This window comes from Aythya marila, assembly GCF_965140915.1.
Source record: "Aythya marila genome assembly, chromosome: 2".
NCBI lineage: Eukaryota > Metazoa > Chordata > Aves > Anseriformes > Anatidae > Aythya > Aythya marila.
The window spans coordinates 71780002-71800707 of NC_139043.1; the positions used below are offsets into that span (position 1 = coordinate 71780002).

General features: G+C 44.1%; 1 protein-coding gene across 2 annotated transcripts in view; it reads right to left on the reverse strand.

Moving 5' to 3' along the window:
• Window positions 1–18853, reverse strand: part of MYO10 (myosin X) — a 164518-nt gene extending 145665 nt beyond the window's left edge. For both annotated transcript variants that reach the window (XM_082754759.1, XM_082754758.1), the window contains exon 1: window positions 18662–18853. In XM_082754759.1, coding sequence (XP_082610885.1) covers window positions 18662–18682 — 21 coding nt within the window. In that variant the 5' untranslated portion in view covers window positions 18683–18853. The remainder of the gene's footprint in view (window positions 1–18661) is intronic.
• Between the last annotated feature and the right edge of the window lie 1853 nt (window positions 18854–20706).

Below are 20706 nucleotides of genomic sequence, written 5' to 3' on the forward strand. Positions count from 1 at the left end.
ATCTGGGCTGTGACTTCTAGATTGCTGCATGTACTTCCTCCTTGTAAAAGCAAAACAGCCCCTGGGTTGAACAGCTCAATGCCCCTCAGTGGGTAAACTACCTTCTTGGCCAAATGACTATACATTTTAATTACCCCACAGCTGCACCCTCCATATCTGAAGGTGGGGATTCCTTACACCAAAGCTCTCCTCATTAGTCAAGGCTTGCTCAGGAGAGAACCAGAGCATCACTGCAGTAGATTTCTCCCTGCTTCTGCAGGATCAGGCCTGAAATCAGAGCGTAGTTTCCTACGTGACCTACTCAGGCCAAGATGTTACACTCATCTTTTTTGGTCTAAATCTGGGGAGGAGATCCTGTTTCCTTCACACAACGACCTGCCAGCTGTAGCCAACACTTCACGTCATCTCCCAGCCTGCAAGTGCCCACAAACATAGGCTGTGAAAAGCTGCGCTGCCCTGGATTAGGGTAAGAGAAAGATGTGTCAAGAGCACAGCTGCTTTTAGACTGAAATATTCAACAGTGAACCCCAGCAGACGTCAAGGCTGGTGAGGATAGCACAACAACAGCTGAGACCTGGGGGTGTGAAACGCATTTGCACGCAAAGGACGGGTATCTCGGTGGAGACCTGAGGATGTAGCAATGTGCAAGGATTGTGCTGCTCACAAGAACGTGCCCAGAAGCAGGCACTTCTTCCCACTCTAGCCACTTCGTCTTCAAGAAGTTGTATTATAAAGCACTACCAAGTCCCTTGGAAAGGCCACAGATGAACATATGCCTCTGTAAGGAAACAGACAGGCAACATACATAAATGTACAACATGCAACAACTTCAAGTCTGACAAAAACATGCTTTCCTCCTGTAAGAGAAGTGCTCTAGCAGGCTCCTAAAGCTGTTCTGCATTTCCTCGCCCTGCTGTCCAAAAGGTATGCCGGAAGCTACAACAAACCGGATGGCACGCTTTCACAAGCCACCCTTGTTGTCCCTAACATCCAGGGAACCATGTTTTTTTCTCCTAGCCACCTCTGAAAGTATATCTACTCCACAGCTTGAACCTTTCTTGAAGCAATTTATTTCAGCTGGCAATGAAATAAGTCAGCCAGGTGTTTTGTAAGAGTCAACCCAGACAACTCCATAAACATCTACCTCTGACAGTGTGGTGCAGATCCCCGGTTTGTGAAACCTGGCAGGACTCTACAGGCTTGCCATGACAAGGATGTTGCTTAACACGATTTATAGACAAGGTGACTGCATAGAAAGTTCAAGTCAAATTAGCAGGGTGCCTAAATTAAAATGCAAGTGTAGTACTCAAAATGCAGTATCGCTGATTCTCGCCTGCCCACAGAAGTGCCTCTTCTTAAAAATCACACCACAAAGTGTACAGACTTCATAGCATCCAAATGCCTGTACAAACTCAGACTGAGAATTTTCCATGGCTGCTTGACATAGAGCTATTAAAACATATTTAACCTTACATACTTACAATCAGATTTTTATGGCACTAAAAAATGCAAGTCTAAAACAAATATAGATTTTTGCCTTTGCGTAAACACAGCCAGGACCTTTTACTACTTTTCATACCAGTTGTAAAGTCACTCTTCATATTACTGAACTATGAATCAATAAAACAGCTCTTTGTCTGTTTTTATTTTTTTATTTTGTTTTTAAAACAGAGTAGGTAAAGTTGGGCAAAATGAAATTAGCTAAACACTGTTGAAAAACAACATTTCCATAAATGCTGAACATGTAATTGCAGAAGCAGCATTATATGGGCAAATCGCTGCAGAACGAAAGAGAATGCAAGAAATACTCCTTCATAAGAAAGAGCACGTGCTTGATTTCAGCTGATGAGCATGGGATGTATGTACGTGAACGCATGCCTCCTGAACCCAGATGTCATTTTGGAAAAATGCTCCAACTTGGTCACCTAGAAGGGGACCTATCCTCATTGAATTATTCTCAGAGGTGTCATTTTAAAAAAGTGAATACTTTTAAGCGTGTTACTAATTTTTCAGACTGCTTTAGCCAAAATGGTATTTCTACTCTTCAAAAACCAGCCTGTTGTTATTAATCTGAGAGCAGCAGAACACCTGAGAAGCCTCTTGATCATTATTACCAGAAAATCCAACCCCACATGACAGCTCTGCTCTACCTGGTGTCCCTACAGTGCTGCTTAATGCTGTAACAGTAGGAATCATGAAAAGCTACTTCCACTTTACTGCAAATAAATGCTGCAGTAGAAGCATGTTCCTGCACTGCCAGCTCTGTATTACCTTCTTTCAGTGGCTGGTCAAAAAGATTTGGCTTCAAATACAACCAGTTTTCCATTCAAAAAAGTCATAAATAACATGAAATGGAAGCATAACTTCTGCTTACAAAACACACTGCTCTTAGCCCCATATGCAGTACATAAAATACTTTATTCTACAGGGTGGAACAAAGATTTCCTTAACGATGAGGAAATAAATTCTGAGACCTTGGAGTTCTACTCAAGTTTCATGCCTGCAGACCCTAGTCCATGTGCCTGCTCCTTCACCAAGGAAGCCAACGAGAACTTGTCTACCTCCTGAACTTGGGTGGTAGGTCAAGTTTTATTTGCAACCAGATATATTTGTAAAACAAGGAGCTGATATTCAAAACTGCATCCATCAGAAACAGCAAAACCTTTCACATCAGAAGTTCCTAAGAACTGTTGTCACTTCAGTGAGGAATGGTGCTGGTCAAGTGTGCCACTATTTCCTCCTGCACCGGTGCGAGAGCCAGCACCTCATGTACTGCACCTCACTACCCAAGGGGCTTAAAACCAAACATTGGAAATGGAAAATCCTGTAGCTGCCTTTTGCAACTACAGAACCATGTTGAAAATAGATTCAATTACTCCTTGAAGATTTTAAGTCTCTGAGAGAACCAGTGGTGAAGTTTAAGTCATCCAAATCCCATGACAGAGTTCACATGACATCACCTTCCCTCTTGCTCATGGGCTGGCTGCTCTTCCTACAGCTTCCCCGTTGTTTCGGGTATCAACTTGTCCTTGTTTTCAAGAAGTGACTGTGTTTTCATCGTAATTCTACCTACGCAAGCATTTGACGAACACAGCTAAACTTTGGCAGTGTGTTTATCACTGAATTAAGATCTTTTGAACAGAGTGCCTATAAAACCCTGTTTTGTCCACATTTTTAACTACCTTTCATCTTTAGATAGCCACGAGCATGTTTGTTTGTTTATGCACAAATGTGACCATCAGGACTTCTATGTATATTTTCATATATACTTATGCTTTTATGATGTTTTCTCCTTCCAGGAGTATCCCCACCCCCTAGCCACATAAACAGTTTGTAGAGGAGAATTACAAACTCTCCTGTTTGTACAGGAGAACTACAGAGTCTGTATGCCCAGAGCTACAAGTCTGCAAATATACATGCTTAGTTTTAATTCCTCATGTTCACATTAAGGCCAATCCCATAAATGCACCTGATTTTCCAAGGCAACATGCAAATTTAGCTAAGTTGCAAGGAGGTTGGCTTTTTTTGTTTGGTTTGTTTCTTAGCCCACATACTGTACAAGTCTGTCCCTCAGATAACATCATGTACATTTATTTTTTGCCTAAAAATAATTTATGGGCACATTGGCAGAAATAAAATGTCATTATATCCAGTGGTCCTTCTGTTGCAAAAAGAAACTTCCAGCAAAATTCTCCAGCAAGCTCAGTCTCAAGTATTCAAGAAAGAGCACGCACTGCTAATGAATCATTGTAAGAGCACACATATTCACACCCTCTATTCTTCAGATAGATGTGTGAATAATACAGACAATACTGCACCACAGATGTTGAACATGCCCTGTAAAACTCAATTACTACTTTTACTGTACACAATAGTGAATAATGTATATCATACACTGCTTCTTCCTGCTCACTTCAAGGAGGGGGCAATGTCCTATCCTTCTTTAAACATATTTTCTACACAGTGTCTCTAAGTTAGGACTTGTTTTTTTTCCCTCCTAACAGCAGCTCTCATGATACCATCTGGTGCCTGAAACACACAGGATGGCATGTGATTACCCATCCACTACTGACACAAACCAATTTCTTCAACAGTTACAAACCACAGAAGGCACACTCTCCTTTTCTCTTGACTTCACACAATGCTCCGCTTCCTTTCCACTAAATTAAGAGAAGCATTACTGAAACTAAGCCTTCTGTGGGCCGGTATGGAATCAACATTTCCACTGTTTTAAAGCTGATCATCTCAAGGACAGCTTCTTAAAATGCCAGAAAATCTCATATGGAACTCCTGAGTCAATGCTGAACATCTCCACTACAAAGTTTACGAGTGGTACCTGTTCTTCCCTTGTCGCATACCACATTTTCCCCATTGGTAAGGAGATGGCTTGATGGCCTCATTAAAAGAAAGCAAATTACAAAGAAAGAACTCATTTCTAGCTTTCCAGGAATACATCTGCAATAAAAGAAAAGAAGCTCTACAGTCAACGTTCAGATCAACATAACAATACTGACATGGGTTAAAAACGGCAGTAAGTTAGACAAGTCATTTGTTAACAAAGCTGCATCTGTACAGGGAGAACAGAGAGCCGATTGTAATAGAGACTTCCTGTCCTAATTCTTTATAGTATGAACATGGGGGCAGAGACCACATCAGTTCTCCTGGCTAAGAGAGGGAGAAAGCCGCATGGGGTATGTGGGGCTACTACACTCCATTATCGGCTTACAAATTACAGCAGTGATGCAGAAGAGCACTTCAGCATGAGAGCAGCTTCATAGTAACGACCAGTAGTAGTTACCTACTGAATTTTAGTCATTTTGATCAGCTACTGTTAAGTGGAGTTTGGGGGGTTTCCTGAGTTACCCCATGGGGATGCCCTTCATCAGTTCTCCCACCGGAGGCCTGGACTGTGTAGGAAGCCAAGCAAGTTGTATGCAGCTAGAAGCCAAAACACAATGTGCTCAATCTTAAATACATTGTGACTTTTCTCTAATTCAGATTGAACTGCATGTCTGGTGCGCATCCCAAGATTACAAACCGTGCTGAATCAACTCCTTACTTCATTGAAGCAGAGCAACACCAGGAGCTAAATCTTCAGGGATAAAATTACACATCTCAATATGATACAAGTCTAGGCACCAAATTTTAGCCACCTCAGCCCCAACACTCTCTCTTGCTGCTTGTTTTGGGTCCATTAGCTGTAGCCATGATTTCATAACTAAGCTTTAGAGCACCGAAACCCTAAAACTCTCCTGCCCCTTTAAACCGCCCCACATGCATGCCTTCAGCTCACCGACTACTTCCCCCTCCTGTGCTATTGCTGCCACTTGTTTGGCAACTACCAACGTCTGCTGATAAGAGGAGCGTCTGCTGATAAGAGGAGCGAGGCTTAGGACAGGGAGCAGCCTGTGTGCCCGTGTGACCCCCAGTTCAGAAGAGACCTTTGTTACAGCCCTCGCAGCAGGAAGCAGCGCGCTGCCCGGGAGCTCTTCTGAAACAGGTTGGAAGAGCCAGAGCAAGCGGGAGACCTGAAGCCAGGCTTCATAGAGGCACAGAATGGTTCTTCACAAACTTCTTCTGACTTGGGATATGCCTAAGTGCACTGCATCTTTGCTGTTATATTCCAGAGGAGCCTGAAAGTATAAGATGGTCACAGATGCACTCAGTGCTAAGAGAGAAAGAGGATAAGACTTAAAAGAGTATCAATGCTCAGTCAAAGTCAACAAAGAAGAAACGTGGATCTGAAGATTAAGATTCCAATTCTGCACAAGTGAAATCAAATTCAGGCTAACTGTTATTTAGCTATTTATGCAAGCCCCCAAGCTCCTCACTTAGCTACACTGAAATCAACCTAGGGTGAAAGGCAGCTGCTCCTTTGAAGGAAGAATTTAAGCTCAAAACGTAATTTGTAGGAGAAGCACTGTATGAAGGAACAGGAAACAAACCAAGAGTCTAGGACTGCATGAGGTGTCCTGGGAGGTCCTCTGGAAGAACTTTATCCAAACACCTGAAGACTATGACACCCACATCCCCTCCAAAGCTGGTCACAAACCCCAGAGGTCCAAGGGTTCCCCATCATGGCACAATGCTACTGCACACAAGGTCTTGGCATCCCCACCCCCAGTGCTTCAGTAAAAATCCCTGGAGAGCCAGCGGGCAGCAGGAAGAAAATCGGCCACAAGGTGAGACCAGGTGTTATTTCTGCAGGGAACACGTGCCATTAGAAATGAACCGATTCATGAATTCATTTATCTATTTCATACTGGAGCCAAAGAGCATTTGCCTTTTATACAAGTATTCTTGAAGAGCACTGGTTTTCTTTGTGCAGAAAATAGTAAAAGAGCAGCTATTTTTAAATCCATCTAAAAAAGGGGCATTGGCATACCGTACCTTACTTTTTACCACACAATAAAGATGAAAAACTGGAATAACCTCTTTCTTATCCATCTGAAACCCTAAGCAAGTAACTTCTTTCTTTCTTTTTTTTTTTTTTTCCCCCAACTTATTTATAGCCACTAATGGTCACCACTTCTGAACTTATTTTTTCTCCTCAATGAACCACCTTTCCAGAAGGGAATCTCAGCTGTCAGCTGTTCAGAGTCTTCTGTTATTTGTGCTTGCTACAGTTTTTGAGCTGTCAGCAAACTTCCCAGAACTTTGAAAAATAAACAAAACAAACAAAAATAAGACTTTTTTTTTTTACACTGTTTCAATTGACTCCAACTACAAAGTCAGAAAGAGGTGCATATATGCAAAGCAACAGCTTTTTTGTTTGTTTTGAAATAACCCTGAAATAACTCATTGTCATATGTTTTCTCTGAGTTATGCAGATATTTCCCTAGCTGTGCCAAATCATTTACTTAAACTTCAGAAACATGCAATATACCAGCATGTTAGTTGGCTAACATCACCAATAGCAATGAACAAAGGCATAAACATCATATTTAGATCTGTACAGACAATGAGTACAAGGTATTATTTCCCTCCACCACTCTCCTCTTCACTGGTACATAGGGAAAGGAAGCAACAGCACAGACCATCACAGCTGGATGACAATACAATCCAGGAGCTAAATAAATACACTCATCCACAACAGAAACAACAGTTTACACAGACTTAACTTAGAGCTTTTTGATGTAGCCTTTTCTTTTTCAAAGCAGACAAAAGGGACATCCTAGCTCACAGATATTCTCAGAACCCTTCCATGGGTGAGGATACAAACAACAGGCTTCCCGGGATCTGGAGCATGGGCTGCCTCAGGTGGCAAAGCACTCATCATGCTGCCAAAATCTCTGGAAACCTCTCCCTCTAACAGTTACAAAGACTTGATAAGAAGCCAACTGTTTCCTGGAGGGCAAACGGTAGAGCCACGACTGCTCTTCTGAAGACAGAGAGCTGCTCACTGATTGCTAGTCACTCTGATACAGCGTCTGGAATGAAGTCAAGAGAAAAGATGATCACATAACAACATTAAAGTAAGAATTTCAGTGTAAGTGAAACTAAAAAGGACAATTCTTTCTACAATAACATTGCCACTGATGCAGCATACTAACAAATGCCGAAGTCCTAACTTTTATGACATAACTTACTGCAGCCTTCTTGAGGATAACCTCAGATCTCACCAATAAGCCTCTGTGAAACTATCCAAAAGCACTCCACTGTTCAATACCAACAAAAAAAAAAAAAAAAAAAAAGGACTTTAAAGGGCAATGCTAAAAAGCAAGACTTTTCAGAATGCTGGCATTTATAACACCAGAGAGCCAACCAGAAGAACTACACTCAAAACCTCCAGTGAGGAAAAATTCCAGTTGGCATCAGGGTAGCAACATGACACTGTTCTCCAATTTTGATAGGAATTGCAAAGGCAGATGTTTAATTTATTCATTGCAAACTATCAGCTCTCAGACATACCCGTCCTGTCCGACAAGGAGTCCCTGTGAGGCGCAGTCCTGCTAAAGCACCCACTCCGTTTCGGAGCCTGCTACCAACCTCTCTCCACCACTTTCCCTGAAACACCCTGCACCATCCCCTCAGCCACTTTGGTCCCTGGTGAATCACTACAATTGTCCCCACTTTGCTGTCTCAAACCCTCCTCGCCCCCTCATTTTAGCCACAGATTAAGGTGCACTGACTCTCCTGTCCTAATAAAAGGTGGTGCACATCCGCATGCTCCTGGGCAGTTGCAGGTCATGCTGCAAGCAGAAGCTCTGCCACAGAAACAAAAATCCCAGGAAAATGGCAAAGCATTTGCAACCTCTCTGACTGCATACAGGGACTGCATGCTTTTTCAAAATCAAGATTTGCAAGCAACTTAAGTGAGTGTTTCAAAAGGTAGCATGCAAGCTCAAGAATTCAAAATTCATGATGGAAGCTCGTATCTGGCAGACTCCAGTAGCACCTGGCACACCATAAGTGCTGAACCTGAAACAAATGGATCCCATGACTCAAAGTTTTCTGTTCACACCCCGGTAAGAACTGCCACTGACAAAGGACCACTGCAAGCCCACAAGACAATCAACAGATTTAGGTATCGCTTTCTGTCCTCCAGCAGCTACTGATGGCATCTCCACCTTAACTGCACCTTACAAAGGCTTCTTCCTGACAAGGGTGTAACTATGAAGTAAAAGTTTAACACAAGTATTTAATTATACTGCAATTATGTTTATTCGTGGGCTTTGTATAAAAGACCCAGGGAGTTCACTATTGCGCCAGGACTGCAGTTGTTTAAGGTACTGAATCACCTAAGCAAAATGGTGCAACACAAACACCAAAATTAGGAGGAGAGGCTCAAAACTAACACAGAACTGAGAATCGCCCTTTTGCTGCAAGTACCATGCAGCTTTGTGTCAAAATCCCATCTGCCATCTGTAACAACTTCTCAGATTTGGCGTGAAAGCTATTGGAAATGTAACTGCAAGGGTGGGAAGGGGGCTGCTGTGCAAATTTTATTTTATAGCATAGATTTGCTGCGTTGAATAATATGTTTATTCCTGAAAATAGATTATTAAGTATCACATGGTAGAATGTGATTCTCAGAGTTTAAACAACAAAGAACTCACTTCATCAGATATTCTTCCTGGTATACACTTTGAAAAGAAACAGGAAATGCCATCCTTCAAAGCCCTGTTGTAAAAGCCACGCTGATTTTCTTCTATGGAATATACCAGACTAAATCATTACGCACAGCAAACAAACCTATTCATTGCACTTATCAACAGAAAGCTGTAATAAGCAGATAAACTGAAATCCCAAAGCCACGGTCTACATTTAATACGGGGAAGAGATCCAGAAAGAAGACCAACAAAACAAGAAGTCTGACCTACAGAATCTGCGTCTACTCCTTGTCCTGGTGTGAACCCCACCGTCTTGCCAACTTGGCTTCTTCCTGAAGCAAATAAAAATATAGCCTAACCAAGATACACAGTTCTTTTTTGAGCCACTGAAGTGGTCAAACAGAAGCGATCTCTTTATGCAGCCCTCTGCTTCTGTTAACTGGATGGATTTGTAGAACAAAGGGATTTGACTTTTCCTCAGGATAAACAACTTTGTAAGAAAAACAATCCCATACTCTCAACAAACGCAGTCAACTTCATCTGAGTAAACATTTTGATGACACACTAAACAACAGCAACTAAAATAGGACCAAATAATCCATTTCCATTAACACTGTAAACATTAATTTCAAAACAAGGCATAAACTTTTATCTCCTGTTGCCAAAACCAGGGCCAAAAGGAAGGCATGAGAATGCTTCCAGATAAATTCTGCATTTCGTGTTATCAGGTTCCGGAAGAAAGAGCATTTACATGTACAATGCACAACATCAAAAACATGTACCATTTTTAGAATCCAATACTGCAAAAAACTCTACAAAAATGTTTTCTCTAGATGCTGTAGAGTTCATCACAGTACTTTTTCTACAGCCCTTTGAAGGTGTGCAGGGTGCTACAGGAAGAGGGCCAAGGGGCTTTGGGTATTAACTTCAATGACAGCTTTCAAAAATACCCGGCTTTGTAATTGTAGCTGAAGTTAATGACAGCTATGGCTCATCAACCATTTGAGCCTCAGGTCTCTACCCAAGGTAACGAACATTACAGACACCAAAATTAATTTTGCCTTTGAGACCGCGATGTCAGGCTTGGGAAGCCAGTTAGTTAAGAGTTTGGAAAAATACAAAAAAAGTCTCAGCACTCTTAACAACTGTCCTGGTATAGAAGCAGGCATGCCATGAGAAAAAGCCCTTTGGTAAACTCGTGGAGGGTGGGAATGCAGCTATCCCCCTGAGGGAAAAAGCCGCAATAAAGCATTTCCCTCTGCTGAGGTATATGGCATCTCCCGTGAGGGCAGTCTCCAACACAAAACAAAGAAAGACTTGTATTAACACACTCTCATATCACTGGCCTATAATAAAGGATTATGAATAGTTTCCCAAGAATATATAGGAAGAGGCAACACTAACACATCAAAGAGCACTTAGCCTTTTATTTCCTGAGTCTTCCAACACCACGGTTTACCCTTTGCATGCCATTAGTCAGGATCACGTGAGAAAACACAGCTTTGCTCAAGGCCGGCTGTTGAGCTTCCCTCTCTCTTTTCCTCTTTCCTCCATTTGGGATAAAACAGAACCAAAACCCAAATAATCTCACAGGAAGATTTAACCTAAGAGAACTGTTCAATAACCTGAGAGATCTCTTCAATATTGACCTTTGCTTAGTATTCAAACTAACTTGAACTCAAAAATCTCTAGCAAGGCTCTCCACAAGATGAGGGTCACATACTCTCAAAAAAAGATAGCCTGATACCATAAAGCAGGAAAAATGCCCCACTAAAGCAACTTAAGCATATGCTGCATGTGTGTGTGTGTGTGTGTGCAGTATTTGCAAAACTGTATTAACATACAAATGCAGGAACCCTATTCAACTCTGAACTATGGCAAGCTACTGAATGGTACAGGATATCAACAAAGTCTGTCCTCCAGGACATTTCCCTTCACTTGTCAACATGCCATTAATCTCAGCAAAAGTAAAAGGTATTATGTGGACTCCCACATCTAGGGAGCTCCAACATGTTTAAAAAAACATGAGCATAGGTTTGATAGAAACATAAGTTGGATTTTAGGAGACCTTTCTTCTCAGGAAGTGTAGTCAGGCATTGGAATGGGTTGCCCAGGAAGGTGGTAGAGTCACCATCCCTGTGGGTGTTCAAGGAAAGGTTGGACATGATGTTTAGGGACATGGTTTAGTGAGTGATATTGGTGGTAGGGGGATGGTTGGACCAGATGATCTTGGAGGGTTTTTCCAACACTAATGATTCTGTGAAAATTACCCACTGGAGGTGGGACCACTGAAATGAGTAAGAAATCCAACTTAAGATACATTGCATCTGAATTTTCACTGCAAGTTCACAAAACCATAAGAGTGACCACCAGCTTTCACTTTTGAATACTTCCTTCCATGCAGAAGAGTAAAATGCCAAGTTTTTTCCAAAGCCTTAAAAGGGCTGAAGAGCTATGTATTTTTTCCCCACAATTTCTGAGAATGGATGCTCCTGCTTTGCAAAAAAATAACTAAGCACAGAACCGTTCACTAGGAACAATAACAAAATCTCATACAAGAACTGTATGTTAAACCACTCCGCAGAAGAATTTACTCAAAATGGAAATGTTAACTTTGGTCAGTTAAACCAAACACACACTGATTTCTGCCGCATGTCAAATTTGAACCCAAACCAGGTCTGTTACTAGTAAGGTATTCAACATGAAAAAACACGAATTATCAGGTTCCTCCAATATCACTCACATTTGAGATTTCAATGCAGGAAAAAAATATCAAAGTTTTCTGCCACATGAAAAGGCTTTTATGGGCTAGACTAAAAGACAGCCACTTGGCCGCAAAGGAAAATAACACCTCAACAGAGAGTAAGTATTTATACCCGAGAGTAAAACAAACCTCCCCACAGACAGCTGACACAAGCAAGCAGCCTTCCCGGCCAGCCACTGGCTTGCAGTGGGGAGACGTCCTGTCAGGCATGATTTCCCCTAAGCCATGCCCTATAGTGCTGCTGCAGGACATGCAAGAGACTCATCTGCTCTATCTATCCAGCGCAAGGCATCAAAAAGCAAGGTTACACTGTACTTGAAACTACATGAGATTATAATCTTGTTGATGGACTTTGCAGAAATGAGTCTAGGGCAGGACGTACATTCTCCTCCGACATACAGCTACTTCTTACAGGTACATTTAGAAATGCCAGTAATCCAAGTGGTGCTCTACTCATTTCTTCCATCCTTTCCTAATGAGCCCCAGTATACTTTTCCAACACATGATGTTCAAATTTCCCGTGTAACAAAGCAGTAATTTCTTCTTCAGCATGGATAGTTTACTCCAGGAGACAGACCTACAAGATAGTTAATACCAGTTCTCATTCTGCATTCAATTTCTTAAAAGATCCATCTTTAAAAGAATGGAGTGTTTGAGCTACTTAATAGAATTCTAGCCAAAAGGATAACCCAGTTAACTTTCCTCAACCAGCAGCTTGCCCAAAACAAAGCTGCACTGTTGCGTTATGACCAATGGATAATGTTCACATTTCAGACATACACAGGGTATCTTAAGAAATCATAAGCAATTAAAAAAAAAAAAAAGAGAAAAAAAAACTACCCAAACAGTAACTTGCCCAGAACTGCTGCCCCAACATCATCTAGCCATCCTCCTTCATGTCTTACTAGTGGTTTAAAATGTCACATAATGATGAATAGCAGGAAGATCAAGAGAAACGAGAATGCATAAGCCATGACCCTCTCATATGAGCCTGAAGTTATAATCAGTCTAGCCAGTTTTGAGGACACATCCCAAAACTTGTAAAGTAGCCACAATTAGTGACTTCAGGGTGGTAATACTTTTTTTCCCCCTCAGCAAAAGTCTTAATTCATAGTGACTTTTTGCTGCTTGCCCTTTTACCAGGGCTCCACCCAAAATGATGTTTCTAGCTCAGACCTCGGCTGGGTACTGTGATTCACTGAGGGAAATACCGGCCCTGCGGCTGCAGCGGTTCGTGAGATCGAACTGCCCAGAGGACACATTTCCCAGCACTTCACAGAACAGGATGCATGGTGCTCCTGGCCTGAGACAGGCTTGCACGTATCACCTTGTGTGTGCAAAGGACGGGGCTGCTGCTCCTGCTGCTGCAGGAGATGGCACCAGCTTCCTTCTCCTAACCCATCACAGGCACCAGAGCTGCATCCACCCAAGACATGCACAAAAAATGCTATTGCTAGAAGTCCTTTTTTAAGTGACATCAATATCATGTCCCAAGTTCCTATTCCATTTTGCTTCCCTGTTCCATAAAGTGTCCCTCTCTTGCCCCCACAGAATCACAGAAACATTGTGGATCATTTCTGACAAAAGTACATGCCACATAACTTCAGAAATAAGTTGGGACTGGTCATGCTTTACAATGTAATTATTTTTTACTGGGCAGCAGGATTTGCAACAGCTCCAAAAGAAAGAAAAAAAAGAGCCAAATGAAGAGGTTCTTCACACCCTCACTTCAGCATCATCTGTACGCAGGTACAGGACAAGCCCACGGCACCACACCAGCGGCCTCAGGATTTAACCCACAGAGCCTGAGGGAGACAAGCTCTGCTTGGTCTTCTCATTCCTACAGTCAGAAAGAGGAGACAACCTGAGATGCGTCAGGTCTTCACCACACTCTTGGCCCCATCTTGCATGCCATGGCCACCTCGGTACCTCAGTAGACCAGAAGGTCTTATCCAGCCCTTCCCAGGAAAAGGCTTTTTGGCACAACAGAGGACAGACATATCAGGGAGACAGCCCCTTACAGCCAAGGGCAGCTCTTACAAGTATGAGGCCTGCCCGCTTCCATGCAACCAAACAGAAAACCTGAAATTGCATCTGCAGCTGTATAGATTTTCCTTGCAAAACACACACACACAAAGCCCACCTCACTGAGCAAAAATGCATATAAGGAGGAAGATTAGAGCAAAAATAGATTGCACACAAAGCGCTAACATGAACGTACAATTATGGTAAAGACTAAAAAAAGCATAAACATTTCCATTAGGTATCACCAGAAGGTAAAAAAAAAAAAAAAAAGACACCGAAGAAGCCATAATTTTCTGTAATGGTGGGGTTTTCACAGCCCTCCTATAGCTGGAGTCCGACTGAACATACCTAAAAACCACAAGCTATTTCTGTACAGCATACAGCTTCTATTGCTAATTTCAATAGTTATGTGTTTTATAGCTTTAAGAGAATTCTTGTGTCATTTTACAATGTTCATGGTGCCAGCAGGGCTGCTAGGCTCCAGCCCAGTTATGACTATGCTTCAGTTGTACAAATATATCTTATGAAAGGCACATGTGAAATATATGTAGTAGGCAGTCGAGATTACGTGCTACCAATAAGCTGAACACGATTTCCTGACTTACAGAAACAAACCCACAAAAACTTTCTTTTCTTTCTGAGCCAGCAAGGTAGTCCTGAGCCCCCTTGAATCATTTTCTGCTCAAAACAGATTGCCCTCTAATTAACATAAAAGTAACTGTTGACAAAACAATCAGCAACATGATTTTTTTCCAAGAAAAAAAAAAAAAAAAAAAAAAAAAAAAACAGACTTAGTCACACCTCAGAAACTGCTGAAAACACAGCAACTGCAGGAGCTGAAAGAGGCACAACTCCTTCTTGGCACAAACATTAAGTTTCTGAAGAACTCTTGAGTGCCAGAGCCACGCCATCGCTTCAGGGTGATGTTTTTGCCCCACCAGTCTAAAATGCAATAGTGCTGGTGTAAGCTACACCAATATTACATGCCCAACATCAGCCCCACGCTTGTGCTATCAGCAAAACACCTCTAATGAAAACTGGCAGACTTCAGAGATTGTCCTAAACTTGTAAATTATGCTGCACAGCATAGCCAGGGCTCATTTATATCAATGCCAAAATCCATCAGCATCGTCATATTTTCATTGTAAAACCAAAAACTTTGCAGCATTGAGGCTGTTCTGTTGCAGGGCACAGCAAACCTCTCAATGCTTTCCATGAACAGCCCTGCCTTGGGAAACAGTAAATCCTGCTGGTGCCGCAGCACCAGAGCACCAAGGAGAAGCTTGCCTGGGGCTGCCTATCTAAACTGAGAGCTCCCAGGCTTGGCCAATACCACCTCTGACAGACCCTGAAATTACGTTCAAAACCTCAGAATGAATTCTTACCCCTTATTCTTCCTGCAGAGTGAGGTTCAACACCTGCTCCTTCAGGACATGCTGGGAGCCCTCCCCCTTAAAACAGGGCAGTGGGCAAATACACTCAGCTGTGGAGTGGAGGAATGGAAGGAAAACATCCTCAACTGGAGGTTCCAGCAGCACTGCTAAATCTAAAAGCACAATGGACACACCAACAGCAACCACATGCAGCCACCGCTTTGTGCATGGGTACCTGCAAGCTCCTCCGGAGCTGAGGGCATCTCAGAGGTCAGCTCTGGGTAAGGCAACCTCCCCGAGTCTCACAAGACCTCCCCAGATTCAACTGCTCCACAACCTCAACAGGGCCATCCTTGGAGGCATTCAAGGCCAGGTTGGATGGGGCTTTGAGCGACCTGGTCTGGTGGGAGGTGTCCCTGCCCATGGCAGGGGGTTGGAACTGGATGGGCCTTAAGGTCCCTCCTAACCCAAACCATTCTGTGATCCATGCTCCTCCTGCAAGGAGGACAGTGACGGTGGCTTGATGAAACATGATGCATGAGCAGGGCAGGGTGATTTCACCCCACACGAGAAGAGGATGGACCTGACTCATCCACTTCCCCTGCTACCCTGGCACACACTGCCTGGGAACCTCGGATGCCAAGACGACACCTCGAACTTCCCCCTTGTGCCTTTTTTGTGCAAAATTCTTTGCGTCCCTTCTCATCTGGTGATGATTTTCCTCCTTGCCTCTTGCTATGCAACCCTTTTTAATGGGAATACATTTCCCACTGAAAACTGAAGCCTGATCTCAGCCACCTTTGGAGACAGCAATCTAGCCACTGGTTAAACACAGGAACTGTTTTTTCAGTCTGCTTTGAGCAATATGTCCAAATGGCTCTATTGCACACACCCACATTTTTAATATTTTTATTCTTATTATGGATTTTTGGGATTTCTACAGTTTTTAATACTTTATATCTGAAGATATGACTATGTAAATATACAAATGAGGTTAAGACTCCAACATTGGTCTTTCACACACCAGAAGTTAGCACAGATCAATCAGCAGCCTGAGATGTTTCTCAATAGTCTCCAAAACCACTTCTCCTCTGTATTTAAAGTATAACTTTATAATTACTTTAATATCTTCCAGCAAAATTATTTTTATATCTTCCATCAATTAAAGCATTTTGGGATGTATGTTCCAGGGCTGATTCTTCTAGCCTAATTATTTACTAAAAGCATTCTTTCAGTTTATTTTGTTTTCAGGTGACAGAGTTAAAAAAACTGTGATAGTAATGTAAATCAAGGCTCCTCTGCAGACAGATATAACAACTTGTCACCCTGTAAGAATAAAAGACAGATAAGAAATAGTAGAGGGAGGAAACAGGACAGCAAGATTCAAAAGTCAAAAAGCTGCTAAGTTGTGTATGACTGGTGTCAGCTGAGCGGCACGAGCTTGGAAGTATCCCACAACTCAGTTAACGCAGCAAGTACCAACAAGAACACTTTCTCTGCAATGCACCCATACATACAGTTTAACCAGGTCTTACACAACTGTCTAACTTCGTTCCAGTGAAAGCCATAATATACAGCGAGCAGGTTACAATCAGCATCTGGCTATGAAAAAACATGGAGGAAAAAAGAGGCGTGTGGGTATTTTCCTGAAATGCCTTTTAGTTGTTTTTCTGCAAGAGCCAGACTTGAAGACACCCCTGCCTCCAATGCACTGAACAGGGGCACCTTGGTAACCTTGAGCAACATCCCCCATAAAGTGTCAGGTTAATTCTCTTTAAGCTAGCATACGCCCTTCTCGCTTAGCAGCTTTTCTCCCAAAATGTAACACTATCAGCAGACATATGTCACTGTCAAGCAAGAGCAGGGCAGATCAGGCCTGATACCTGTCCCTTTCATCCAGTTTCCTCTTCCTTGCATGCACCAGAACCTATTTTAACAAGGACAATAATTCGCTCAGATAAGTCAGTAAATATTTTCATAAAGAGCAGCTGCAGGATGTCTGCCTCACGCAAATTAAATTAGCCAGCTCGTGTCTCGACCCAGCACCTTCAACACCAGTTTTTCTGTGGTAGCTGGGTCAGGCCCACTGCATTTCTGCTATTGTGTATGTTATGTTCTCCATACGCAATTTCCATACGCTCCAGTGCGAGGAGAGGAAAATGTTTATACTTATAGGTGGGGCTCTGGATGCAGATTAAAGTCAAGGTGCTATATTTACTGATCTTTTAAAGTAATATCAACATGTTGAAAGGGAGCAAGAGTTCTTAAGAAAGATCAAAGTTTGCATGCAGCAACCACACATTACCATAAATATATGCTGAAATACTAACACAGACGGGCAAAATTTACTTGCTTTTTGCCTGGAGCAAGTAATTTTGGCTAATAGGGGAGTCAAAACCATTAACTCTCTTCTTCATCTTTATGTAGGGCATGCTACCATACTTTGTGTCAGGGCGAATGACTCCTCAGATTAATTTTGCAAGGCTCGGCTAATACTACCACATTGCTCATGGCTTGCAAGCTTTTGAAAGACGAGGGCTACGTCTTATACATGGAAAAAAAAATCCATTATTGCTTAACTCAGGCTTCTTGAAAGTTAATCCTGCATTTCTTCCTTTTTATTGCACTTGGCAGAACTTTTGTTGTCTGACAAATGAAAAGGTAACAGGCAGCAAGGTGTACGAGCTCCTTTTATTTGACTAATTACTATTCCAGTAAACATAGCACTTTTATTTATTTTTATTTTTCTTGTGGGACCATAAACAGCACAGAGAGCACGAGGCAGCTGTTTCACAACGGCAGGGGACAGTTTTGCAGCTTAATCGCCGTCCCGGCAAACAGATGCCTGGCCTGCACTTAACATTTGGACACTACAACTACTTCAGCAAGGGGTGTGACTAAAATAATCGTAAAGGAGCAATCACTGGAAGTCACAATCGAGTCGCAAGCTACGCGCATGCAGAAGTAGCCGCAGTAGTGGCGAACACCTTTTATTCGCGAGGCTGTGCTGGCGCTGGGCAGGTTGTAACGACTCGTTAAAACAGCGCCGTGCAAAATTCAGCTGCTTTAGCGCAGAAGAGGACCCGAGTTTCCACTTTCGGCGTTTGCCGCGAGCAAGCAGCAAAGCGTCTTTGGTGTGCTCCCCTCGCCGGGCACAACGAAGCCGCCGGGACCCACGAGGCAAGCTGCAAGCTCCATCTCCCTCCAGGTCCTCCTTCCCCGGCGTTTTCCGCCGGCACAGCTCTCCTGTCCCCGGCACCCCTTCCCGCGGAGCCCGAAAGGACGGCCCGCCGTGCCCCCACGGAGCCCCCTGCCCACCCCGCGGCACAGCCGGGACCCCACCGCCACCACCCCGGGGCCGTGAGCGGGTCCCACAAAGCGACCCCACAGCAGGAGAGGAGGAGGAAGAGGAGGAGGGGAGGAAGAGCCCAGCGCCCCGCGCTCACCTCCGCCAAGAAGTTGTCCATGGCGGCCCCTCGGCCCGCCCGCGGGTGCGCAGCGCCGAGCCCCAGCCGCGCACCATGTGCCCCGGCCCGGCTCGGCCCGGCTCAGCACCACCGAGCCGCCTCTGCCTCTGCCCCAGCCTCAGCCTCAGCCCCGGCCGCCGCGCCGCTCCATCGCGCCCCGGCTCGGCGGCAGCCCTCAGCCTTTGTCCGCCCGCCCCCTCCGCAGCGGAGGAGGAGGAGGAGGAAGCAGGCTCCCGCCGCCCGCTCCTGCCCCGCTCCCGGCCCGGCGGCGCTGGGGCAGAGGCGGAGCTGGCACCGGCCGCGCCCCCGTCCCCATCCCCATCCCCACCGCGAGGTGCTGGCTCCTGAGGGGTGCCCCCCGCCGCCCCCCTAAAACGGGGGGCCGTGCAGAAAGCCGTCGTCGTCGAGCAGAAGTGGCCGGCACCGCTGTGTCGCCGTTGCGGAGCGTCTACCTGCGGGCTGGGCTACCCTCGGGCAGGGCGCTCCCCGCGGAGCTGGGCTCCGAGAGCTTTGTGCAGATGCACGATGCATGCGTGGAAGCGTTTATTTGTGTTTACGGGAAGAGCTGTGCGGAACGGCAAGTTCCAGCCGCGAAGAAAGTCAAGGCAGAGCTGCCTTTTGTTCTCGGGCGGGTCCTAGCACTGCTTTGGGAGCTGGAGCGTGTGAGCTGCGGCACAGGAGACCGGCTCTGGACACCAGAAGTAATCACGAGCCTGAGACTCATCTTTGTAAAGTTTTAAAGACGCCCCGCAGCCCCCCAGGGGGGACACGCTAACTGCAAGTCCCCCTCATCTCCACAGCCAGGTAATACAGCACATGCCTTCCTACAGCTGCTCCAGACTCAAGGCTTGCAGAGGACGGCACATGAATTCACTGTCTACACAATACCAACTCTGTGAAGTTAGCCTAAGTAGTTGCTCTGCTGTAGATAATATAGTGTAAATCCCTATGTGGAAGCTCTGCAACTCTATTCCAAACTACTGCACTCCCAATGTTACTCCAGGGGAACAGTTTTTTTCCATGATTGCTACACCAGAAAGCTTCCCCACTCAGACAAGTCCTAATTTGGGGAAGGCTGAGTCAGATCAGGAGTATTTATTTTGTCAAGTTACTTTGACTTCTCATTGAGTACTTTGTTTGACACCACGTTATTGGAATGTAACGCGCATGTCTGACTACTGTGTTGCACGTACTAAGGTCTATAAAGAAAAACAACACAGAAATTCCAGAGGATTTTAAATCTATCATCCAATAAGAGCAGCCTGTGTTTTTTTAAACCAGTATTGCAGTAAATTACAAGAAGCCATTACCAATAGAATAGGACCACATTTTTGCAGCCTAAAAATATATCACAGAAAGAATGAGTATCCTCTTGTGGCGTGAATGTATTACAAAATACTGTAGAACTCTTAAGATTTTTCTTAGAACAAATGCAAAGAGGATTGAACAGGAAGGATCTTGGAAGAGGGATTTGGGGAGCGGAAGGGAAGGGGACAAGCAGTTTATGCTGTTGCTCCACCAAGCTACTTCCTTTCTTATTCTTTGTATCCGTCCTGCTCACAGTTTGTAAGCACTAGTATCTGTGTTTCATAGGAAAGCAAGGGGTTTTGAAACACAGCATTTCTTTTTCTAGTGCTGAAAATGACCCCAAACTGGTTTCTTACTGATTTTATACAATTGTTTTGGAATTTGGAAAACCCCACAGATACGCTGTAGAAAACTCCATACATCTATGAACATATGGGGGTTTGGCCGTTCTGCGCTGCTCCAGTTTTCATTTAATCGGCAGAAATTCCTTCACTGATTGTGTGCCTAAGGTAAATTACTTCCTTTTGAAGCTGCTCACATGTATGGGGGCTCAGTTTTCAGCCAGCGAGGACCAGGAAGGGATGGAGGGCTCAGCTCTACGCCCTGATGAGACACCTCCTTGCTGGCCATGAAGGTCTCTCCACGCTGGTGGTCAGTCGTGGAGTGGCTGCTCACCAGGCCCTAACCACCAGTGTCCCCTTGGCTCCGTGCAGTAC